Below are 24,367 nucleotides of genomic sequence, written 5' to 3' on the forward strand. Positions count from 1 at the left end.
TGAATGGGAAAAAATAAACAAAACTACCAAAAGTGTATTTAAAATATGACAACTTAAAGACTGCCTTGGGATAAGCTGTTTTATCAGTAGTACCAGTTCAACAATAATAGTTGCATTTAGGGTTTTCCCCTCCCTTTCCCCTGCTTACTGTCCCTCTGACACACACCTAAATGCTTTCATGACTGAACATCTTTGAAAGTGATGTAAGATGAGACTGAAATTGTGTTGCAAAGAGCTACATAAAAGTAGGAAGAAAATGCTTCTTCCCCTTAGGTAGTGGAAAAACTTGTGAAACCATTTGAACTATTTGCCTCGGCTGGAAACAAGGGGAAAGACCACATCCAACCGCGTGTATGGCTTCAGTTCTGCTCTCAATGTCACGAGTAATGCAGGGTCTTCCTGGGGAACTGAAATCGACTGAATAGAGACTGGAACAATGCTGTATGTCCCTGCTCTTAGACCTTCCCTTTCCGACGTGCTGTGGGCAGGACTCTGCCCTGCTGTGTGCCCTGCCCGAGCCCCGGATGCTGCAGTGTCAGCAGCATTTATTTCCCCAGGGTTTCTCCCGTTCAGCCGCCTCCCGCACAGCAGGGTCGGTGCTCCCTGGGCTGGCCCGGCCGGCTCTCACTGCTGCTCCCGGGGTGGCCATCGAGGCCTTGCTGGAGCGACTGAAAGCACCCAGGGCTAACGCAGCTGCCACAAGTAAATGACAGCTTTCACTCATTACTAACCCCTCTGAGTTACAGCTAGGAGACTGCATTTCCCAAGGTTCATGGGTTAAAGGTGGCTGGGGTTTCTCCAATCTTTTATTCTGATCCAAAGGAGCACTCCAGAACAGAAAAATACACTCTAATAAGAAATACAAGAAATCACAGACCCCGCACAACTCAGAAATACCCAGAAGGTGTGTGCCATGTGCAGACTGTAAAACCCATCACCTAATACCAACTAGGTTACAGGAAAATCTGCAGCCAAGCAGGTCAGGTTTCTGCCAGGGTCTGGCAGAGCTACAATGCTAACTGCAGTGCACAGCCCCACAAACAGCAGGGGGGAACCTCCTCTCACCTATAGTCAGGAGCAGGGAACAGCACTCTCTGACCCTCAGGCTCCCTGCAGCACTGACCCAAGTCTGCTCCAGAGCCCCACAGGGCTCAGTTTCCCCTCAGAGAAATGTGAGAGGTGCTAAGAGCAGAACTCGACAGCAGCCCCATTCCTGCCCAGACGCTGCCTGAAGCTGTGCTGAGAATTCATGAGAGCCACAACACAGCCCTGCAGCAGCAGGCTGGGCTGGCTGTACAGTCCAAAGTGTGTTTACTGCTCAACCACAGCAACTGTCAGAGTATCATCAGTATCTGTATGAACAGAATACAAACAGAGGCACTGGGGACTTACCTGACAGAATTACAGTCAGAAAGCTAGCCTGCATTTTCATTTTTATGTCAAAGACCAATTTCTTCAAATATGTAAGAGAAAACAAGTTTACAAATAGGGAAACATTCCATACTTACAAAACACATTGAGATTCTCGGTTTCACAGCTACACTCAAAATGTACAACTGGAGGGAAACATATTCACAGAAATAACCTGCTGTAATTAATCTCCAACCAAATTACTTCTAACCTGAGCTGCACCACAGACAGTTCATGTAACACTAAACTTCGCTGCCTTGAACTCTGTGTTTACACCAGAGCACATTCCACTGAGATGTGGGGAACAGAATACAGGCAAAGAAATATCATCTCTCCTTCTCCAGCCTGCCTGTAAGCATGGCCCTGTTTGTGAGCTGGCTGTGTGAGCCAATACAGCTCCCATTGGTCCTGAGAAGACACAAGCAGCTCGAGAGGCCCACGCACCCTGAAAAGGCCTCCTACTATGACCTGGACTACAGCACTGTGAGGGGAAAAGACAGAACTTAAAGCATCTACCTCCCGTGAACCCTGTACAGGCTGCTGGGGAAGCAGCTGTGGGGGACAAGGGTGTTCCAAAACGAAGGTCTGGTCTATGTGGCTGAGATCAGCCAGGCAAGAATCCTATGACAAAGGCAAATAAGGCATTTGAGGTATGATGACAGTAAAAACATGTCAGACCTAGAGCAGATAGGACATGGCTTTGTACGTGGAAAGGTAAGAGGCAGAATAACCTGCAAGCATTTACACATCATCTTTCCACCAATGTAACGTTTGTCAGACCCTCAGGCACTGCTGGAAAACAAACCTCACGTACAAACCCCTCATGCTCTGTGATCCACAGGCACGTTGAGGCAACATGTGAAAGGGAAATTCCATCAAAACAAATTACTCAAACAAACCCCATGACACTTACAACCATTAGTCTGGTCTAAATTAATCCTTGGTGTAATTTGCTTTCTAATACAATGAAAGTTACTTTGTATTAATACTTTCTATTTAGCTGCCCTGATCTTACCCTACAGTTTGCAATACCTGTAATGAAGAAATGAACTGAACCATCAGAACCCAGCATGCCTCCCAGTGCTGTTCAGTCTTTGGGATTTGACTGTCACCAAAGTTACTGAGTTTATGTTTCAAAACGTTAAACGGAGGCATCAGCTGGTGTGTGTCCTGGCGATTCTCACTGGTCAGACTCTGGTTTGTAACGAGGAGCCTGAAGTGAGTAATCCTGTTATTCCACAATTTAGTTCCTCAGTGCTTCATTCTTCTCCAGAGAAAGCCGCCGCAGATCCTTCCAAATGTCAGGATGATCCTCCAGCTCTTCGTATAACGACTGAACAATGTCCAGTTTCCTGTAGTCCATGGGGCTGACCAGACTGCGCACAACCTGCAGACACCTCTCCTTCAGGGTGAACACTGCAGTCAGACACAAGCACAACACAGCCTTGTCACGAGGGCCTGCAGCTGCTGCTCCAATGCCAACAACGCTGCTCGGAGCCTGTGAACGCAGAGCACAGCCTGCAACAGTGACCCACCACAGGCTGGGCTCTCCGACACGAGACAGATGTGGTTCTGCCATGAGGCACCTACAGAAACCCCTCAAAGACCCCTTGAAAGGAGAGCTCTGCCACTAGCTCCATCCAACAGCTCTACCTACAACCCCTCACGACCTCTTCCAGTGTCTGAGCAGGTCTAATTTCACGAGGATCTGATTTCTCACTAATCCTAACAGGTCCAGAGAGACTAAGATCAGAATTCCCTAGAGCATGTGTAGTCCTGTCCCTTACCTGGCAGTGTGATGTCAGCTTTGGTCACATTGGGGGCTGCCACAAACAGCTCCTGCTGGTTGACGAGCAGCCCGTCATTGGTCCCTGCATCCCGGAACAGCCAGAGGTGCCCTGGCAGGGAACAAGGTGGGAATGCACCAATTACAGAACTTTGTAATGAGCGCCTCTGAGGGGCATCTACTTGCAAGGGACCAAGCTCTCCAGCTTAGCCCTGTGTGCACAGGGCACTACCACGGCCCCACTCGCTGGTATGAATGGGGAGGGGAAAGGAAAAGGGGAAAAGGAGAGAAAAAAAAGAAAAGGAAAAGGAAAAAGGAAAAGAAAGAAGAGCAAAGGAAATGGAGAAAAAGGGAAAAGGAAGGGAAACTTAAGAGTGGAAGAAGGAAAAAGGGAAGAGAAAGGAAAAAGGGGGTGGGGGGGACGGCAAAAGGGTAAATTCCACCGCCACCAGCTCAGCCCCCCGAGCCCCGCGAGGCCCAAGCCCGTGCCGTCCTGCCGTACCCACCCCGGTAGCTGCGCATGACGCGCCCGCTGCGCGGCTGCAGCACCGGGTAGGAGCGCGGCCGGCCCTCGAAGTCCAGCCAGACAGGCAGCACACATCGGGGGCTGTGGTTGTTGAACACGACCTCGGAGAGCTCCCGCGTGTTGACCGAGCGCAGCACAGACCCGGGCCCAGCGCCCCCCGGCAGCCCCGGGCCTGGCGGCGACATCGCGGCCCCGGCCCCGCCGCACGCAGGCGTCCCCACAGGAACCGCCCTCGGCGCATGCGCTGCAGGGCCGGGGCGGAGCCTGCCGTGGGGCGGAGCCGGTGCGAGGGGCGGGGCCTGCCGTGAGGGAGCCGGCGCACGGAGCCGCCAAACCCTCATTTTAACAAATAGACCGAAAACAGCAACGGGCGCTTGGCACACGAGTCGTCAGTGAAAGCTGTCAGCTCTTTGTCATCTTATCGCCCAGCAGCCTCAGTTCACAGCTCTTGAGACTAAGGCACTGGGCTCACCAGGGCTGCCACAAACCAATTCTTCCTCAGCCAGTAACAGTTAAGCCGCCAGTTCCTTCCTCTTCTGATCTCAGGGTGCCAAAAGATTCCTTTATCCTTCAGCTGTAGATTCACAAACACTATATTATCTTTCTCACACACATGAAAACGCTAAAACTTGTGGAAAATTAACTAGATATTGGAAAATCTGGGCACGAACCAGAAAAAGAACACAATTAAAACTCATCTCTTTATGCAAAACTTCTAAAACTTTAATACTTGTTAATTCACCTCTGAACAGTTACACAATCTTAGCATGAACACACCGTAATGGAAACGGCAAACTGATAATTTGTTTTCAGCCTTTGATGAGCAGAGTGAGAGGCCTCAGGAATCCTTGTACGGTCACAGAAGAAAAAAATATTTGCAACAATACTTTTGTGAATACTGTAGCAGCATAGCTGTAGTAGTTAAATTACCTAAGAAATTCAAATTGCCACCTTGATGCATCCATGGTAGACACCGAAACCATGAACTTTTTAATATAACTGCTAAAAGAACCTCTGTCTTCAAATAGTAACTACGGATGTTTTCTAGGGCTGTGTGTTACCCCCTCACCCATGGCAGTGGAACACTAAAATACAGATCAGACATCTTCTGGTAATTAGCGCTAAGGTGAGGTAACAGGCAAGAGAATCAGTAGTACAGCATACGTTTGCCAACTGGAATTTGCTTATCAGACCACAAAAACCAGATACTGGTTTATTATTAGTTTACATTTGAGCAATGGCATAAATTAGAAAACTGCATTAGAGATACTACCTCCGAACCCTTTAAGGTGACTGTCTTAGTAGCATTATTAGTCATTTGAAGATACAGCCTGGTAAATAAACTAACTGTTACACTCAGAGCTGCCTCAACATTTTTCTACTGTAAGCAGAAAAAAAATAAACGTTTAACTGAAAAATACAAGATGATTCAAGCCAAGGAAAGAATTACTAATTCCACTAATGAATTTCAGTTTGGGTGGAAGGGAGCAGAGGTGATTTAATTAAGGTTTCAGAACACACAGTAGAACTGGCAGCTCTCAAGTTGATCCCTGGTTTAACGTTTGTGTGACAATTTCTCCACAGATTGTTTGGTTTTCAAACTGACAAACCTATGCTCTCAGGTGTCTGCTTTACCAGCTGGCTATTCAACAAAGTCTGCAGGTGTCTCTTGTCTTCTTCCACGCAGCTCACCAGAAGGGCCTCGTGTCCTGTGCCGGCTCCGAGGTGCGCCTCAGCAGGTACACGGCAGCGTGGAGTCCCCCCACGTTCACCCACACGGTCTGAGCTCTGCGCCAGATGTGTCCCACGCGGGACAAGGCCTGCAAGCCACAAACAGCCAAAGAGCGGCATTAAGACAGTAACATTAAATTTTATTGTTCTATATCACATCTGATGGGAACATCAAAGGACTTTCCAGGTCCAAAATTAAATTTAAGCGTTACTAATGACTGCTCTATAAATGGAGTATCTTTTGTAATGATGGCAGTTTACAATTTTTCCGTCAATGTATTTTCAAGTGTAAATAGGTTTGATTTTCTCTCACAGAACAAACCTTGGCAAAGCACTTCTTGTCCTGGGTGAGCAGCACAGCCCTGCCGGTCCCTGGGGTGCAGATCCGGCCCATCTCCATAAGGCAGGCTGGGTACAGGTCCCAGTTCTTCTTCTTCGACCCTATCCTGCAAGATACATTCAATTCCCCACTGCGGCCACCGGCACCAGCTCAGTGTCACTGGCGTCTCAGACACCAATCTGCTTGTTCAGGAGCACAGTGACTTCAAGTTCATTTTTAACACGGGGCTCATGACTCCTTCCCCAGCGGGCCCAGTTCAGTAGCGAGCTGGGGAGGAGTTGCCCTGGCCAGGAGAGTGCGCAGCCCCTTCCCAGCACAGCTCACCTCTTCCCGAAGGGCATGTCTGTCACCACGATGTCCACAGAGCCTGTCCGCAGAGGCAGGTTGCAGATGTCCCACTGGATGACGTCCAAGGGAACACCCAGGGCAGTGCTGCTGCAAGAGCAAAAGCAGACGTGAGCACTCAGAAGGTTTTTACACTGGGGAGATCTACAATATGGCAACAAAATAAACACGAAAATATGAACCAGATACTCAAGCACATCAATGCAAAGTGGATTTCTATGGACACAACACTGCAGGAAAGGTAAATCCCTCAGGCTCCTCTCACCTGTCTTTACTCTCGTTTTTCCTCAGTAAGGAGCTGATGTTGTTTGCTGCTCTCTTCACTGCCTGAGGGTTGTTATCCCCTGCAATGTGGTAGCAGTAGGGCCATTCTGCAGCTCCCTGTGGGGGAAATGATAATAAGCAACATTAGCATCAACACTGCTTGAAAGAAAAAACCCAGAATAATTTCTCAAACATGACAAATACAACAAAGCAACTGCGAGTGGATGGCTGGAAATATGGAATTCTGTAACAGATAGTTATATTTTGCACCTTTAAAGCTCAAAATACTTTTGAATTTAGTATCTTCCTGCTACATCCTATGGAAGGAAAATGAGGTCATTTACAAAATATGTATTTACATCTGTTCAAAAACTGGTGAGACTGGAGCTTACCATTCAGTCATTACTAAGAAGATTTACACGTATTATTCAGCTATAATAGAATATAGCTAAGATATAGACAAGTTTAATTAAGTTTAAAAAATCAAGGAAGAATCACCTCTATTGGTATCGCACCTGTACCACACATGGGATCAACTATGATATCTGTGGGCTGGGGATCACAGAGTCTGAGGAACAGAAGAAAAGATATGGTGAGAAATGTCTTAAAAAGCTGAATTTCTGTAAATAAGGGAAAGTGAACTATTTTAATCACTCTGATTGTACCCTTCTAATAAAAAAATAGATGCGATTTTTTTTTCCACTAGTTACATTTTTTTTATAACCAGCAATGAAGTGAAATTCTTTCAAGACTCTGGTATACTACTTTGAAACTTGGCTAATACAGCAAATGTTTACTTTCCTTGGCTGGGAAACACTCACTGTTATTACAAGGCACATGGTGTCAGAAACTCCAGGGTTTTTAAATTTGTTTTTCTTTAAGAATTAACAGAGATGGCTTCTGAGGAAGCATAGGGGGAGATAAAAGGTTTCATTTCTTAAACAAAAGCCTCTGTTTCTTAAACAAAAAGACTTGTTAACGGAGCATAATACAATGTAACTGCCCTGACCTGAGCATGCCATAAGCCAGAGTGGAGCGCAGTGTTGTGGGTCCGAAGTGTGTGATATTCCGTCTGTGGAGACTCTCTTCAGTTAATGCAATCCCCACCACCACTTCATTGTTGTGAATATTCAGAAGAACCTAAAGAAAAAACCTGAACTGAATTACAGCAGTAACAGAAGCTTTCCACAGAATGCCTAGTAAATACTTACAGGAATCTTAGATGGTAATTTAAAATCCAGGAATGACATATAAGAAAGCCTTTCTTGTAGTAAAGCAAAGCACCATTTTAATAGGACAGAATTCAGGTGAGCATTCACACACTCTCTCATTCTCACCACATCTGTTGCACAAGACTTTGCAAACTGTTAATAACCATAGCACCAATTTCTTAAAAGACTTTGTTTGTAAGTCTGGGACAGAAGCTGGGTGAGTCCTGCAAGACACAGTGAACCATCTGTAAAAGCAGCAATAAAAATTTGTGGCGGGGACTAGATTAACTAGGAAGGTGAAATCTCACTCCAGGGCAGTGGCCAGCCCTTAGTAAAGCTGCAAGAAAAACTTAGATCTTTCTGCCCCTCAAAAAACAGTGGTTCCTCACCACCAAAAGGCCAGGGGTGCTAGTTGTATTTTCCCAGCCTCTGCTCTCCCCTGACAGGAGATAAACACCTGACAGTTATTGTTAACTCCTTCTGTCCCCTTCACCCCAAAACCAGCTTCCATTTGGAGCCTTTCCTGGTAACTTAGACTGCTATTAAACAATGCATTGCAGGAAGGTGAAAGCAAGGCAAGAGCTTGCATCAGAGGACACACATACTGTTGCCAGGGAAAAGAACGCTTCAGAGGAGGCCAATTTCAGCATTACCAGTTTTCAGTTCCAGAGTCTCTGGAAGGAAGTTTGGAGATCTCTAAGCATCAGAAATAAGAATTAAATATTTGTACTGCAGAAACATAGGTATTTCCAAGGTATGTCACTATACCTCCACATCAAAATTAGTCATGTCAGCTTTCCACTGGAAGTGCTCTTGCACGGCTCCACCGAAGTCTCTGGCGGCCTCGTTGGACGTGAAGCTGTGCTTGTCTCCAGCTCTGTTGCATGTCACTCGGAACCTCAGCACCTTGGCCTCTCCTTCACCCGTCTGACCCTCACCAGCCTTGGTCCCACTCTCAGAGCTCGCCTGCACTTCAACTTTCACATCTGACTGCTCATTATCTTCCTCCTCCTCCACCCCATTTCTGGATGTCACTTCTTGGGGATTCTCTGTATCCTGGCCACCAGTGGGTTCCACAGCCACAGGGTTTTGGGCACAGTCCTCCTGGTCATTAGTGTTATTTTGGTCTGCTCCTCCCTCTTCTCCACCATCACTCAGCTTCCCTCTGCTTGCAGGACTCTGCAGATTGTGTTTTTTGCGTTTTGTCTTTTTCTTTTTCAAGCTGTTGTTCAACTCCCAAACTTTCATCGGATCGGTCCAGGGTAGCTTTTTAACCAAATCTTCCAAATCCTTTAGAGCATCTTCCTTTAAAAGACAGAAAAGTTGTGCTTTGAAGTTATTCCACCCTTTTAAAAGTTATCTTTTATTTTGAGATCTCTCAAAGTAGTTTATGAAACATTAATCCACTACATGTTTAAGCAAGTCTTACAAGTTTTGTCTGGTTTCTGCTATAACTAAATGGAATTACACTAAAAATCACAAGACCCACAGGATTTCATCACTCGTCTTGTAATACGGACAAACACTGTATTAAACCAACACTGTATTAAGAGACCAAAGTGACACCTCACTGTTCTGTGTCTGTGACCTACAAACATAGCATCACCTCTTATCCCAGATTTTGCCAATATAAAGTATTTAACTGCAGAAATTATGTTAGACAACGTGGCCACACTTCCATTTACAAGCCAGAAAAAGAGAACTAGAGAATAATATCACAAATAAAAAACTTGGTAATCAAACAGAATATTTTAATACTAGTCTTAAATTAAAAAACACAAACAACACTCCAAACCCCAGAACCGACAGAAAAAGGAAGAGTAATTCACCTTATTTTCCTTAAATTGATAGTCTTTGAATTCCTGAACAACAACAAATAAATTATCCACTGACCTCAGACGATGTACCTAGAAGAGATGAAAAGGTGACACATCACTAACCGTGTGCTGCAGGGACTGTGTTTACTGTTGCCAGAATTTAGCCATCTTACGTCGAGGTTTCAGAGACTACGGTTTTCCACCTTTAGTTCCTTCCCACATGATTTATCAGCTTACGTCTTTGCACTGACCCCTCCTATCATTTAATCTCCCCCGGACACCCCGGTACAGGCGATACCGCTGCTGCACCCAGGCCGGCCGTGGCTGGGTGCGGGATGCGGTCCGCACCGCCTGCCTTCGACACCGAAGCGTTCCGCTCGGAGGGGCTGAGACCCACCGAACCGAACCGAACCGGCCAGAGGGGGAACAGCGGCGGGCGGAGCGGGGCAGAGAGCTCGAACTGACCTGAGGCAGGCTGCGGGCCGGGACCTCGAAGTAGATCTTGCCCCGATCCTTGCTGATCCTGGAGGCCGAGCCCAGCTTCTCCCGCACCTCCTCGGCCGCCGTCTGCTCGAACCCCGTGGGCACGGTGGCGCCGATCACGGCCGCGAGCTCCGCGGGCTCCGCGCCCTCCTGGGCTGCGGCCGGACCCAGCCCCGCGTCGCCGGCCGCCTCCGCTTCCGCCATGCCGGGCTGCCCGGGGAGGGAGGGCGACCACCGAACCACCCCAGCCACACCGAGCCAGGCGCCGCCACCGCCCGCCCTTTCCGCTTCCGTGCCGGGCGGCACCGCCCCCGCTGCTCTCCGTTCGCTGCTGGGCACGGGCGGGAGGCGGCGCCGCGGCGCCGCGAGTACCGGGTGTTGGTCCGCGGGGACCGCGTGTCGGTGTGCGGGTACCGGCTGTCGGTCCGTGCGGCCCCGCGGGGAGCTCCTGTCGGAGCCTCGGTCGGGGCCTCGGCGCGGCTCTGTGCGTGCTCCCACCCTTGTGCCAGGGTCATTCATTTCCCTGGCGGAGCGCTGCCGGGCCCGCGGGTCAGTTCCCGGTTCCAAGCCCAGCACTCCGGGAGTGCAGGTGCCCCCGCAGCCCCTCCGATCCCGGCACTAAGCTCCCGAGCTGGGCTGCCGGGCTTCTGGCCCCCGGGCACCCACATGGCCGCTGCTGCTGCCGTAACCCCTGTGCAGTGGGTGGCAAACCATGGGGTGGCCGTTTATGTTTTGGTTCCTTGTTGCTCAGTTTTCTCGATGGTTGGGCTGTTTCCAGAATGACAATCTTTTTTAAAGAAATCCTAGTGGCTAAATGTCTTTTTTCAGGAGAGACAAAAAGAGATGGCACTCTGCCTGCCATGGCCCTGCCCCTGTCACTATGACCAAGTGTGAGCTACATGAAGCTGAATAGACACTATTTTCCCTCCTCATTTCCAGTCCCAAGGTCTTTACACCCACCACTGGAATGATAAATGTAAACACAACTTGTTCCTGCAGCTTCTACCTCCCCAGGTGCAGCGTGTACTGTCAGCAGCACCATTTGTGTTCATTTCCTCGTGTGTGTTCTGGTTTTGCCATCACATTTAATGTCCAACAGGAGGCCTGAGGCACTGCTCTTGCCATTGAACCTGCTGAAGCATTGCTTTGCTTTCACACGAAAAGGATGAGGGAAGGTGTGGGTTGACTTGTGATTCAAGTCTGAAAATATGGGATGAAAACCGTGGAATTTGGGTCATAAACATGATGGAGAAAGTTTGTGAAATGGCTTTCAATGAGAATTTCAAAATAAGCTAAAGCCGAGGTAGTCACAGATTTTGCTCAACTTTATCCTGCAGCAACACCTATAGCAAGGCAGAACTTTGTGGTTCAAGTGGGACAACTAGCTCAGATTGCTGAGCTATGTTCACTAGCAGAATTTTCAGCATCTTTTGGTGAAGTTGTTTGCTCTGCTGCAGCTCTTGGAATCTGTCCAGGCACCATTTCAGAACAGTTTCTGGTTGCTGGCAGGTTCTGTAGCAGCTCTCCTACCTGTGTTTTGTGAGGGGAGAAAATACGACAAACTCTTCACAACCAAACCAGAGCTGTGCTTTGTGTCCATTTGAGCCCCTTCCCAGAGCTGAGGAATTGAACTGGCTGCCAGGTTCAGCAGCATTCAGTTAAAGTGAGCAGGTGCTTGTTGGGCATGTCTGGGAGCCCCATTTACAGGAACAGTGGTTCCTGATGAGCTGGCCGCATTGTTTTCATGGCTGGTTTAGTGCACACCTGAGGAAGAGCATTGCTGTCCACTTGTCTGGAAGGGTTTGTGCTCCAGGTCTGACCATTTGGAATGCACGTATCAATAGCAGGCTGGATCCCAGAGGATGCTGAGCGTTTCTGCACTCTCGTTCCTCAGGGTTGTCAGTGGAATGATGAACATAGCAATTGTCCAACTAAGCAAGGGGTCCTAATATTATCCTGGAATCATCATCATTTGTCTCACAAGACTGGCACACAACTAAAGAACATTTGCCATACACTTCTCTTATTAAAACCTATAACTTACCCTTTAATTAGGACCGGACCAGGTTTCTCCAAGCCCCCTCCAGCCTGGCCTTGAACACTTCTAGGGGTGCAGCAGCCACAGCTTCTCTGGGCAACCTGGTGGCCTCACCACCCTTACAGAAAAGAATTTCTTCCCAAAATCTAATCTCATTACCTAGTTTTTCTCAAATTTCCTACTTTCATGTGTGTGAGAAAGATAACATAATATGGTGTTTGGGAATCTACAGCTGGAGGATAAAGGAATGTTATTTTGATACTGAGAGATTAGGAGAGAAATGAATTAGCTGCTTAACGGTTACTGGAGGGGGAAGAATTAGTGTTTGTGGCAGCCCTGGTGAACCCAGTGCCTTAGTCACAAGAGCTGTGAACTGAGGCTGCTGGGTGATAAGACATGACAAAGAGTTCACAAGTCTAAACGAGGAATTGTGTGTCAAACCCTTGTTGCTGGAGATGTGTGGTTAACAGGGGACTGTCCTTCCTTTCTTGTCCCCAGCAGATTTTGCACAGGAAAAAATAAGCCACAATTGCCAACTTGTGCTGGGACAGTGTGGGTGGCTGCAGAGCTGCTCTGGGAGGTTACAGCAGTGATGAGGCCGCAGAGGATGAGCAGCTCATTTTACAGAATGTGAGAGGTGTTCTGAAAATGTCAGACTGGCCAGCTCTGCCATACTGATCGTTCACCTGTGCCCAGGGACTGAGCTTTGTCATCTGTGAGATCTGTGAATGGAAACTGCGGAGGGAGCCTCATCAGCAAGAAACTGTGCACACACTAAACCTTACCACTCTGAATTTTGTGAAAACAGTGAGATGCGTTCCAAAGTCTTGCCTAATTTTTACCAGGATAACTGAAATTAACTTCTTGGATTGGTTTAATTATTTTTTAGGGCATAAACGAATTTACAGAATTGAATTTCCAGTGCCGAAATACCAAGTTATGCTTGCACCTGTCTTGCCTGGAAAAGCTGCTTGGTTTGAATGCATTCATTTCAGAGCTGCAGAAAGAATTCGGTGTGAACTGATCTGGTTTGTCTTGCAGTGATAGGCATGTGTTGTATAAATTCCATCCAGCACTTGAGTTTGCAAGGGTTAAAGTTCTTCAGGCTGCTTCCTGGCTGTAAAGAAGTAAAGAGGTTACTTTAAAAATTTAGGTTTGTATTGCAATATATGCACAGAGAAGTGAAATAAAAAATTTGCCCTTCCAAAGTAAAAATGCTGTGAGCAGTATAGAAAACTTTTCAGAGAAAGATGCACGTGACGGTGCCAGGCTCTTCTCTCCTGTGACCTCTTGAAGAAGGTTCTGCTTTCAGGGGACTGTGGGCAAGGCTGTACCACTTCCTCCTCAGTGGTATTCCGGCTGCATGCTCTCTGGTACTGGAGTCACTGCCTCTTGTGCAGTACCTCCCTGCTGCTCACAAGGTTACTACCGGAGGGAGGGTTAGCACGGGGGTTTTTCAGATCACCTTTTAACCTACAGCATCTGCTTCTCACCTGACACTCCAGCTTTCTTTGAGACAACTTAGTCAAGAGAAGATTCTTACACACATAATAAACAAAAAAGCAGGCAAAGATTAAGTAGTTTACAATTCAGAATTTTTCATGGGATTTTAACCTCAACTGGTGCTGGCAAGGTCTGAATGAAGTGTGGGTAGGCAGCCTGTGGTGTGAACTGCAGATCAGTCAGACAGGGCTAATGGGGTCCAGTCCTTTGTGCTGCCTCAGTGGCCTGTGTGAGGAAGGGAAGAGGTTGCACAATTCAGGATTTCTTCCTCTTCCAGCCAGGGATACAATTTGATGGTCTTGAATCTGCTTTGGAAGCTGGGAGACTGAGATTCCTCACAGTGCTGATGGAGATAGCATGAGCTTTAAAGAATGGAAAACTAATAAACTCTACAGTCATTTTTAACAGATCTGGAAATGCAATTCAGGAATATATAATCTCATTGTGACTCTGCAATGTGCATTGTTGTATTTTTCTGTTACACCTGATTAGTTCCTACCCAAGTCCAAAATGCCACTGATGCTAAAAATGTACAGCCTTGGGAAGTTACCACGGGCACTGCTGAGCATCTTCAGAGTCTGCATCTGTGTTTTACTAATGCTTTTGATCTGAAGCTTTGTTTTCCTAACAGCTAATTTATTAGTGAGCAAATTGAGGCTTTTGCATATTAACAGACTTGCCAAGTATCACTTAGGGGCCAGAACAGAGGCTAATGGAATTATAAAGTCTCTCTTCCACACCCAAAAAAACATCCCTCTTATAAAGTCAATTTAATTATTCTCTAGGATGGAATGTACAAGATACATAGTGTATTGCAATATCAAAAGATTTCAGATAATTCACCTCTGTTAACCTCTGTGTGACTCTGCTCTGGGGACTTGAGGATCTGTCACTCCTCTTGCTGTTGGCTCAACACCTGTCATGTTAAACCACACATTCAGAGGATGAATTAACTGCTTAGTGCTCCTGCTAATGCTGATATTTTGAGCTGAGAAGAAATCAGTTTCAGGCCCTTTTCCCTAGAAGCAGGTTTCTGTACTCCAAGCAGTGCCACACAAGTGCTGTAACCTCTTTCCTTCTGAGCCAGCACAACCAGCACCTGTCGGAGAGATTGCCTGTTCAGGCTGCTGTTCAGACCTTTGTTCCTGGCTAGTTGGTTATTTCCAGCTAATTGTTAGTCATTGCTGTGGGAGGCAAAGCAGAATTGTTGTAGTGCTTAACTAGACCTCAGTGACATGAGAGGTGCTGTGTGTCTGGGTATGAACATCACCGTGTCCTGCCAACAGCAGCTTCTACAGTGCAGGGAGCTCTGCTGGGTTTACTGGGAAATCCCAGCTCCTTAAACAGCAGAAGCTTGGCAGAAATTGGAGTGACCTTTGTGCCAATGACTCTGTTGGAAATTTTCTTAGCCTGCATGTAACCTGTATGGGCATTGCAGCTGGATATTGCGGCAGACAGCTCAGCTGAATTGTCAGCTAATTTCTTCAAATGTGTCCTGCAGAGAAGATTTAAATTATGTTACTGGCTGGAAATCTTCTGTTGGGAATATTGAAAGAAAACTGGCACACACACACTTGAAAAGACATTTTTGGGGAGCCTGAGGGTTTGGGTTTTATTTTAAAAAGTCTGATGTACTAGTTTATTTCTGTTTTAAACATGCTTTTAAATGGGAAACCTACACTGTCTTTTACCACGTGAAACAAAGTTTGATTGCCTCCTTAAAGCCCATTCTGCACAAACCTTTGCCTGTGCCTGGAATTTCAAAGCAGGAGAGCTGCTCAGAGCGCCTGTGGAGGCAGTGAGGGAGTGTGTGCACAGGAAGCTGTCTCCATGGCAGACACTCTGCAAGGGGCTTTCCCTAAATGATGTGACTGAATCGTCGGTATCTTCTGTGTGATAACACACACAAGCACACAAACTAGCTCCAGCCGTGCAGTGCAATCTAGCTACACCCATCTATGCCTGCTTGCAGGTCCTTCTCCTGGAAGTGCAGTGAAGGGAGCATCAAGGTGAGAAGCAACAGTGTGCAAACACTGCATTTCCTGCTGCCTGTCCTGCCTAACTCAGCCTCTCCTTCTGGCCCCAGGGCTTGCACAGCTCACAGGGCACTCATAGGCAATTGTATATGCTTCACACTGCTGCGAGTGGACAGCCCCTCCTCTGCTAGGAAAAGGAGTAATCCTGGGTAACACATCTGCTTACTGCTACACCTTCATACTAAATAATTTTGAAAGGATGATGTCAGTAAGATGAAAACTCAGATTTGATAATTAAGTTTCCATTCCAAACCCACAGTCCCTGCCAGGGTCTTGTGAAGCACCACTGATCTGTACTAATTCTTCATGCAGTTACATGCTCTTCTGGGCCAGAGACAACCCCCTGCACATTCAGGTTCACATGTGAATTTCTGGCTATTACTGTGCTGTGATGAATGTTCTGTCTGAGCAGGGATCTGACTGATTCCTTAACAGATTCTGCAGCACTGGGTTTTTCAGAGGCTGAGAGGAGATGCCTTCCAAGTTAGACAGTGTTGAACTCAGTCTGTGAAGTCAGCCATGGGGAATCCAGGCTTCACTTGAAACCCAGCTCTTTGGCATTAAATCACAGAGATATTTTAAAGTGAAACTGGGAGAGTTGTGCAACTCCGCAGAGAGCAGAGTCCAGAACAAACTCCAGGTTTAAATTTTCTCACTGTTTTTCTGCATTTAGTGATTTGTTTGTTCTATATCCATGACTACATGGCTGCAGACATTATCATCAAATATGGCTTATATGAAATACTTGCAGCCATGGCAATACTTCGAGACTCCTCAGTCTCCTGGGCTGTGGATGCCAATCCTCTGGCTAGGTTGTCCTGCTCTCTAGAGCTGCCCTTCCAGCATGCCTCACTCTGGGCTGGAGGGAATCCCTTCAACAGAGGACTTGAGCTGCAAAACAGTGAAGTCAGAGAATCAAGGCTTGTAATTTTGGAATTCTGAAATGTGGTGATCTTCAAACTCATTTCATAGTGGGGGAAGATAACCCTTTGTTGGAATGAATCCAAATTAAGCTCTGACATGGGTCACTCACCCAAATTCCTGCCTGTAAGATTTTGGGTTGGAGGGTATAGGACTCACTCCATAGTGCTGAACCCATTACCTGCATGTGTTCATTGCTTCTGTGGTGGGCCTTGGCAGCCAGCTCTGCTTCTGGTGTGTCAGGTGTGTTGTGTGTAAGGGCTGTGATACACAGCCTGCAGGGCACCAACAGCATGTGGTGTGTGGCTCCTGCATGGGGATGACTGTATTTAATCTGTTCAATCACTTGTGCCTTATTTTGTGGGGTAACTCAGTAGGTGGAAGTGAGAGTTAGGGAGGTGCCAGTTGTCCCAAATTCTTGGTTTTCCTCACCCTGCGATTTCCCAGTGTTTCATGTCTTAGGAGAGCGTGGAGGTGTCAGCCACTGTCTCTGCTGACCTGGTTCTTTTTTGACCTGGATGCGCTGTGAACTGGAGCTGTTTTGGATAAGAAGTGACAGTTGAGGGAAGAGGGAGCAACAGCTCATCCCTCTGTACCATCCTGAGCCACACTCACACAGCAACCCATTGTGGATTAGTGGGATTCAGTTTAGCGCGAAATATGTCAGAGCAAAGATCTTGCAGTGTTGGGGCAGAGTTTTTGTCGCAGTTTTGAAGCATTTGCAGGAGTGTTTCATTCTGCTTCCCCATGGTCTTGCTCAAGTTGATTATGAAACAGTGACCTTGTGGGAGGTTTGCTCAGGAAATGGGGCTCCCTCTGCTCTGGCCTAGCTCCCTGTGCATGCAGCAGCTTCCCTGTGAGGCTGCAGCAGGCTCTGGTGCTGGTGTCAGCTCAATTTCCTCCTCCTAAGAGCATGCCAAGGCCTAGATCTCAAACACTGGCAATGAAACAGCTCTTGGAAGAAGCTAGAGCAGGAGTGCAAGAGGACACGGGAGGGATGCCAAGAGTACAGAAACAGGAGACAGTAACTGCCCGGATGGTGCTTGGGCAGGACCACAGCTTCCAGCACTGCTTCCCTCAGTCCAGCAGAAAGGAAGGAGCTCTTAATGCTAGACACCACTGTTAGCCTTTTTCTGTAAATATTTCTGGGCTCTCTGCACATTTGCCTGGGGAGAAACTAGCCATACTCCAGACAGAAAGAGAAGCAGGTGAGCAAACCTGAGATGAGCATGCTGAGATCCCATGCAGCCCAGGTCATGCTGCCTGAGAACAGGAGGTTTGGGACTAGTTCATAAAGAATGGAGATCTAGACCTTCAGCCAGAGACTGACAAGAGCTCTGCAAGTAGCTCTTTTGAGTTGAGGGAGTGAAAGGATGGAAAAATAATATCCTGAATGTGGGTAAATCCGCATCTTGTGATAAGATGAGATGTAGGCTTGTATCTATGACTTGTCTGGCATTTGATGTGTCCTACAGAAAGTCAGACTGTCAACATTGGGGAAGCTGTGTTCTTTGGACTAGCAAACTTACTCTTAAAACAACAGCAGCTCAGAATTTTGCTCGCCTTTGACATTTGAGACTTTACCATGCGGTTGTATTATATTTTTCAGGATTTTTCTCTGTAGCTCTGAGGGAGGGGAGCTTAATTAAAACCTGAAATGAAAGGTCACTCCAGCCTTTATTTCAAATTAAAATTCCCCACAACATGTTGCCTCTCATACAAGTACTGGCTGTGAGTCCCTGGGAGCAAGCAGGCTGTGCTGTTTGTATTACAGTTGAGGTTGCCAGTTAGATCTGACAGTGTTTTGCATCAATTCCGGGCATGCGGACAGCTGGCACAGAGCAGCTGAGTTCCTGTTTTACACATGTGTTTTGCTCTGCCCCTCAGATCTGGGAGCTGCTGGATCCAGCTGCATTCCTGCAGTGGCATGCTTTGGAGCAGGAGCCCCAGAGCGCAGGGTCATGTCCTCACTGGAGAGAAGCTGTGAGAGCTGACAGGTATCTCACCTCTGAGAGCTGCACAGAGCCTCTGGAGTCCTGCAGGGAGAAAGGGTCAGTGCTGCAGGGAAAAAGAGTCAGTGCTTCAGGGAGAAAGGGTCAGTGCTGCAGGGAGCCAGGGTCAGTGCTGCAGGGAGAAAGGGTCAGTGCTGCAGGGAGGGTAGTGCGCAGGGTGCAGGTCAGGCTGCAGGGAAAAAGAGTCAGTGCTTCAGGGAGAAAGGGTCAGTGCTGCAGGGAGCCAGGGTCAGTGCTGCAGGGTGCCAGGGTCAGTGCTTCAGGGAGAAAGGGTCAGTGCTTCAGGGAGCCAGGGTCAGTGCTGCAGGGAGAAAGGGTCAGTGCTGCAGGGTGCCAGGGTCAGTGCTGCAGGGAGACAGGGTCAGTGCTGCAGGAGCAAGGGTCAGTGCTGCAGGGAGACAGGGTCAGTGCTTCAGGGAGCCAGGGTCAGTGCTTCAGGGAGCCAGGGTCAGTGCTTCAGGGAGAAAGGGTCAGTGCTGCAGGGAGAAAGGGTCAGTGCTGCAGGGTGCCAGGGTCAGTGCTGCAGGGAGAAAGGGTCAGTGCTGCAGGGAGCCAGGGTCAGTGCTGCAGGGTGCCAGGGTCACTGCCTTGTCTTCTGTCTTTTCTGGAAAGCAGTCATGGCTATACTCAGAACATGCTGGGACATTCCTGATCCTGTCTACATGGAAGGATTCACATGCAGCTCATTGAGTGGCATCACAGGAGGAGCTGGCCCATCCTAGCAGAGGAGGATGGATCCACAGCTCTGCTGAGCAGACCCACAGTGCCTTCGGGGGCTGCAGGAGCAGACCTTGGGCCAACAACAGCTGCTGCTCTGCCACCTCCACATTCCACAGGGCTGTGAGAGCTGCAGAGTCAACACAGCATGAACTTAGAAAGAGGGGAAGGACAAATCAAACATCAGGGTGTAGCTGAACAATAGCAGGGTCAATATTTCTGTTGAAGCTCTTGGAGCCTCCCTGACAATTCCCCCACAGTGGCTGCAGCTCCAGTGGCCACAGTGCTGTCACTGCAGGGTGCAGTTCTCTAGCTGGCAGGACCTGCTCACACACAATTGGTTTTACTGGTGGTGGTGAGAATTCTATTTTTCTGGGCCTCCATGTTGTGCGAGCCTCCCCCTTATCGATAGCATATCTGTTACGTGACACTCATCTGTGCTCTGAGGCTCTGCCAGCACTGCAAGGCAGCTCAAAGCACACAGCAAATCTCCTTTAACTGCCTGGGAACAAAAGCCTAATGTAGTGTGCAAAATAGAGGGAGACAAAAAGGATAAAAATCAAATTAGATTCACTGTGCACACAAACTCTCAAACCCAAAGCACAGTGGTGCTGGTCATAGCGGGAAGAAAACAGCTTTAAAAACATGCCATAAAATTGGGATTGCTGTCCTTGCCTCACTCTGGGAGTCTCCTTGAGTCCTGCTGGCACAGCCAGGCTGAGATGCTGTAGTGGTTCAGTATGCCTTCCCTGCCTGCCCCGGGCAGCTGTTTTATCCCCATGGTGCTGACTGGAGGGGACAGTCCTGGTGCTGCCAGACCTCACTCCCTGCGGGGCAACCCCACGGCTGAGCCCAAGCTGCAGCCAGTGAAGGTTCAGGACTCCCTGAGAGCTGCAGCAGCATCCCTGTCCTACAGCTGAAGCAGGGCCTGGGGACCCTCGCAGGGGGTGGCAGCCTGGGCTTGGCCATGGGGGCTCCTCACTGCTGCCAATGCAGCCCAAGCCTCTGCAGATCCAGGAGGGCCTGGCCAGGTCTGCACATGCTGACACAGCTCATGTCAGCAAAGTGCTGATACTGCTTCAGCTCTTCTGGGAAGGTTCGGCTGATGCTGCTCCAGTAAACAGCCTTCCTTCTCCAGGGAGGGCACATCTCCATCAGCACATGTCCCTGGCTTTAGGTGCTCCCTGCAGGGCTGTGCGCCCGGGTTATAGGCCAGAGCTGGTACTGGTGGTGCAGAAGATTGCACAGTGTTGAGTGAGCCCTGCAGGAGTGTGAAGGCCTTGGTGCAACCCTCTTCACTCCCTTGCATGAGGGTGTTGTGCCAGTCCTCTCTCCTCTCCTCTCCTCTCCTCTCCTCTCCTCTCCTCTCCTCTCCTCTCCTCTCCTCTCCTCTCCTCTCCTCTCCTCTCCTCTCCTCTCCTCTCCTCTCCTCTCCTCTCCTCTCCTCTCCTCTCCTCTCCTCTCCGTCCTCTCCTCTCCTCTCCTCTCCTCTCCCCTCCCTCCTCTCCCTCCTCATCCTCTCCTCTCCTCTCCTCTCCTCTCCTCTCCCTCTCCTCTCCTCTCCTCAGTCTCCTCTCCTCTCCTCTCCCTCATTCCTCTCCCGTCCTCTCCTCTGCCTCTCCTCTCCTCTCCTCGTCCTCTCCTCTCCTCATCCTCGTCCGTCGTCCGCTCCTCTACCTCTCCTCTCCTCTGCCTCTCCTCTCCTCGCTCCTCTCCTCGAGCTCACTCCGCTGCCTCTCCACTTCTCCGTCGGTCCGTCTCCTCTCCTCGCTCCTCTCCTCTCCTCTCCATCTCTCTCTCCGTCTCCCTCTCGCTCTCCGTCGTCCCTCTCTCATACCTGGACTCCTCTCCCTCTCCTCCGTCCTCCCTGCGCGGTCCTCGTGCCTGTCCTCGTCCTCATATCAGTCTCTCCTCTCGTCTCCTCTCCGTCGTCCTCTCCTGCATGGCCTCTCCTCTCCTCCTCGCTGTCCTCAGCTCCTCGTCCGTCATCCGTCTACCTCTCCTCCTCTCCTCTCCATCCTCGAGTCCTCTCGCTCATCCGTCTCCTCTTCCTCTCCTCGCCTCGTCCCTTCTCCTCTCCTCTCCTTCCTCCTCTCCGTCCGCTCCTCTCCTCGATCCTCTCCTCTCCGTCTGCTGGCTCTCCTCGTCCTCTCCATCTCGGCCTCTCCCTCCGCTCACTCTCCTCGTCCTCTCACTCTCCTCTCCTCTTCCGTCATCCCTCGCCTCCTCCCCCTCGCCTCCCTCCTCTCCCCTCGGCGAGCCCGTCATCTCCGCTCTCCCTCTCCCTCCCCTGCCTCTCCGTCATCCTCCCTCCGCCCGAGCGCCTCTCCCTCCGCGTCCTCCTCCTCCTCTCCCGTCGCCTCTCCTCTCCTCTCCCTCTCCCCTCCTTCTCCTCTCCTCGAGACCTCACTGTGTAATAATTACCAGTTTTCTCCTGATTTTGCAATGTGAAAGTACAAAACCGCATGCAGTGGCTTATGCCTTGTACCAAGGGCTGCCTTCACCTCCCAAGGCAAGGTTGGGTGTCATTGGGCCTGAGCAGAAGGCAATGTCTGAGGACACAGAACTCAAGAACCCACGTGGTGCACTGGGGCAGACTCAGCAGGCCATTCCCCTCCTCTCTGCCCTTACACACCCGTAGCTGTGATTATCCCAACCTACTTTGCATTCACTTGAGTTGGTGGAGGAAATCAGAAAATCCCTGCCTGCTAAATTACTGCTGAAGCCAAGAGCCTGGGAAGCAACTTGTATGTGGAAGTGCCGGTGTTTTCTTGTGTGGGGCCAGCGGTGGACAATCCATGGGCGGACAGTGATGGGTGCTTAGCCCGAGTTCCTGAGAAAAGCTAAAAAATCCCTCTGGGTGGGCTGCTAACATTGACTGAGACCTGAGATAACAAAATCCAACCTCAGCGTCTCGGTGCTGCTGTGGTGCACAGGCCAGGTCACTGGGTCTCTGTGCCACGGCTGTGCCCGTGTGAAGGGGCACTTAAAGACACCCCAAAACCTTCCACTCTTTCAGGAAATAACACTTTCATGCTGGAATTTGCAATGAAGCTGTGAATGTGGCTGGAGCCCAGGGCTTCTCCAGGAAAAGGCCCCTTTGGCCAGCTGTATTCAGCCCTAATGAGAGAGCTGAATTCTCCCTCAAAGCCGTGTTTTCCATTTGGCCCCTTTTCCCTCATCAATCGCTGTCAGTTCAGACAGAGGCCCCACATGCAGCTTCCCTTGGGCCTGTGTGCCGCCCGGGGCTGCTCGGGGAGGACAGCCTGCCCTACTAAACTGCATCTCTGAGCCACGGAACAATAGTGCTTTGTGTGAGCACACAGTGCCAGCTCAGTTTCCCAGGCTTTTCCTTTTCTCCTGTCCCCTGTCCCGCTGGAAGCCCCCGGCAACGCCGGACCGAGCAGGGGCTGCTGGCCCCGAACAAAGGGAGTGGGGTGGGCCCCTCTGCCCCTGCCCCTGGCTCCAGCTGCAGGTACTGGATCGTTTTCCTCAAGTACAACAGACCGAGTAATTTGAGCAAAGATGCACAGCAGGATGCAAGGAGGCTCTGCTCCAGCAGGCCCACAGGCAAGCAGTGCCCTTGCTGCAGCCCTGGAGACACGGGGATGGCACCAGGGCTGGCTTGGGTGGGCACAGAGTGCTGTGGTGCCACGTGGTCTGCTTCCGTGAGGGCTCCCTGAAGGCAGATGGAGATGCTGGAGAGAGGAGCTACAGAGTGAAGCTTAAAAGAAATCAATCTAGGCTGGATCTCTGCAACAGATTGGTGGTGCCGCCTCACACAGGCAAGACTGCAGGGCCATTCAGTCTGCACACAAGGGGATGCTCCTTTCTATCAGCAGCCATGAAAGTACCCCCAGAAGGAAGTAGGAATGCTAATTCCACTTGCAGGTGTGGAAATGGGGATGTGGGCAAGACCTTGGTGTCCCAGATGAGCCCATTTCTGGCCCAGTGGGCCCCTGCCCACCCGCCTGCCCCTCCTGCCCCTCGCTGCTGCCGAGGGCTTGGGGTGCTGCTGGAGCACAGGCAGGAATGGGGGCTCACCTCAGTTCTGTGCCCTGCTGGCAAATCCAGTCAAGCACCACCTCAGGTACACCTGCTGGGATGTGCAGGGCCCCTGTTTTGGTGCAGGGATGCTCGGGGCCGTGGTGGCCAGGCTTGCTGGTCCTGCTGGGCTGTGGAGGGGCCCTTCCACGGGGCACACAGGGAAAGCTCCTGCAGCTGCTGTCCAACCTGCTCCTGCCCTTCGGAGCTCTGCATCCCAAAATGCCACAATTGCCCTTAGTGGGTTGCACACTGCAGATGGAGAGTTGGAGATCGTGTGTGACTAAATTAATTGAGAACAACAAACAGCAGGGATCCAACAATTGGAAAACAGTGACAGCCCAGCCACCACCAACACTGGAGCTTCCTTTGCTGCAGCACGACCAACTGCACGCAGCTCTGTAGGGCAGACCTGGGACTGCTGGCATCATTGCCCTGCAGCTGCTGCCTTCTGCTGCCCCACAGCCTGTCCTTCCTGAGCTGCTGTCCTGTTGGCCTCGTCCAGAAAGGCAGTGGTGGGGAAAGCTGTCTCTTATTTATAGCTGCATAGTCCCACGCAGTGCTGATCTGCAGGGTGCAGAGCCCCCAGTGATGGAAATGGATCAAGGAATAGATGCATCTTGCATGTGACAAGAATGGGCTCAGTTCTACAGAAAAGAGTTGCCACCATGTGACCTGCAGAGATGGGCTGAGAACACCATGGTGTGTGTGACAGGTGTAACACCTGCAGGCTCTGGCCTTGTGTCCATAGTCATTGATACCTCAGGGAGCGATTGATTGACCGTAAACAGTAATTCAGGGAGGGTAGAGAGACGCTGTTAAAAGAGCAGCAAGCTCCTCCTCTTGTGCAAGTTCTTTTTTTGGTCTGTTGCTACAGCAACTCTCTACCAAGAACAAAGATGACAGCAAGATATTAAATTTTGCAGCAACTCAATTGACTCCTGATTTCCCTTCTTTTTTTGCCTTTGGTAACTGAATCCTGCTGTACTAATTGTGTTAGATTTCAGATGGAAGTCGTGTGACAAGAATTCCTGTGTTGCTCTTTCCTCCTTCCCCTCAGAAACCAATTAAATCAATTTATTTAAATTCAGTTGGTGATTATAAACACTGAATTTCTTGGCCTTATTTCTGTTGCATGTGAACATCATGTATTTTACCCACAAATCCTATTCTATACCAAAAT

The 24,367-nt window shown here is 49.5% G+C and overlaps 2 protein-coding genes across 4 annotated transcripts; both read right to left on the reverse strand.

Moving 5' to 3' along the window:
- Window positions 1–788: 788 nt before the first annotated feature.
- VHL (von Hippel-Lindau tumor suppressor) lies at window positions 789–4,281 on the reverse strand. 2 transcript variants are annotated; one of them, XM_030228029.2, is made up of 3 exons: window positions 3,703–4,224; window positions 3,198–3,308; window positions 789–2,826 (listed from the first exon to the last, which is right to left on the reverse strand). In XM_030228029.2, the coding sequence occupies exons 1-3, from the start codon at window positions 4,061–4,063 to the stop codon at window positions 2,654–2,656; spliced, it is 645 nt and encodes a 214-aa protein (XP_030083889.2). In that variant the 5' UTR covers window positions 4,064–4,224; the 3' UTR covers window positions 789–2,653. The 2 variants fall into 2 exon arrangements, with proteins under 2 accessions (XP_030083889.2, XP_050835148.1); XM_050979191.1 differs by having other exon boundaries at window positions 2,763–2,908; window positions 3,703–4,281.
- A 140-nt stretch (window positions 4,282–4,421) lies between these two features.
- THUMPD3 (THUMP domain containing 3) lies at window positions 4,422–10,196 on the reverse strand. Of its 2 annotated transcripts, none has more exons than XM_009099349.4 (9): window positions 9,896–10,196; window positions 9,443–9,520; window positions 8,382–8,918; window positions 7,412–7,542; window positions 6,901–6,970; window positions 6,404–6,519; window positions 6,118–6,228; window positions 5,776–5,899; window positions 4,422–5,542 (listed from the first exon to the last, which is right to left on the reverse strand). In XM_009099349.4, the coding sequence occupies exons 1-9, from the start codon at window positions 10,115–10,117 to the stop codon at window positions 5,411–5,413; spliced, it is 1,521 nt and encodes a 506-aa protein (XP_009097597.1). In that variant the 5' UTR covers window positions 10,118–10,196; the 3' UTR covers window positions 4,422–5,410. The 2 variants fall into 2 exon arrangements, with proteins under 2 accessions (XP_009097597.1, XP_018779994.1); XM_018924449.3 differs by having other exon boundaries at window positions 6,118–6,225; window positions 9,896–10,195.
- Between the last annotated feature and the right edge of the window lie 14,171 nt (window positions 10,197–24,367).

Source organism: Serinus canaria, chromosome 12 (genome assembly GCF_022539315.1).
Source record: "Serinus canaria isolate serCan28SL12 chromosome 12, serCan2020, whole genome shotgun sequence".
In the NCBI taxonomy this organism is placed as follows: Eukaryota; Metazoa; Chordata; class Aves; order Passeriformes; family Fringillidae; genus Serinus; species Serinus canaria.

Excerpts from the sequence above, each read along its gene's own strand:
- VHL (XM_030228029.2), bottom strand. The coding sequence starts at position 4,063 with ATGAGGGTTTGGCGGCTCCGTGCGCCGGCTCCCTCACGGCAGGCCCCG. Across the intron at positions 3,309-3,702 it reads CGTCATGCGCAGCTACCGGG|GGCACCTCTGGCTGTTCCGG; the intron begins GTGGGTACGGCA and ends GTTCCCTGCCAG. Across the intron at positions 2,827-3,197 it reads AGCTGACATCACACTGCCAG|TGTTCACCCTGAAGGAGAGG; the intron begins GTAAGGGACAGG and ends GTCTGACTGCAG.
- THUMPD3 (XM_009099349.4), bottom strand. The coding sequence starts at position 10,117 with ATGGCGGAAGCGGAGGCGGCCGGCGACGCGGGGCTGGGTCCGGCCGCA. Across the intron at positions 7,543-8,381 it reads TGACTAATTTTGATGTGGAG|GTTCTTCTGAATATTCACAA; the intron begins GTATAGTGACAT and ends TTTTTTCTTTAG. Across the intron at positions 6,520-6,900 it reads CAGGTGCGATACCAATAGAG|GGAGCTGCAGAATGGCCCTA; the intron begins GTGATTCTTCCT and ends TTTCCCCCACAG.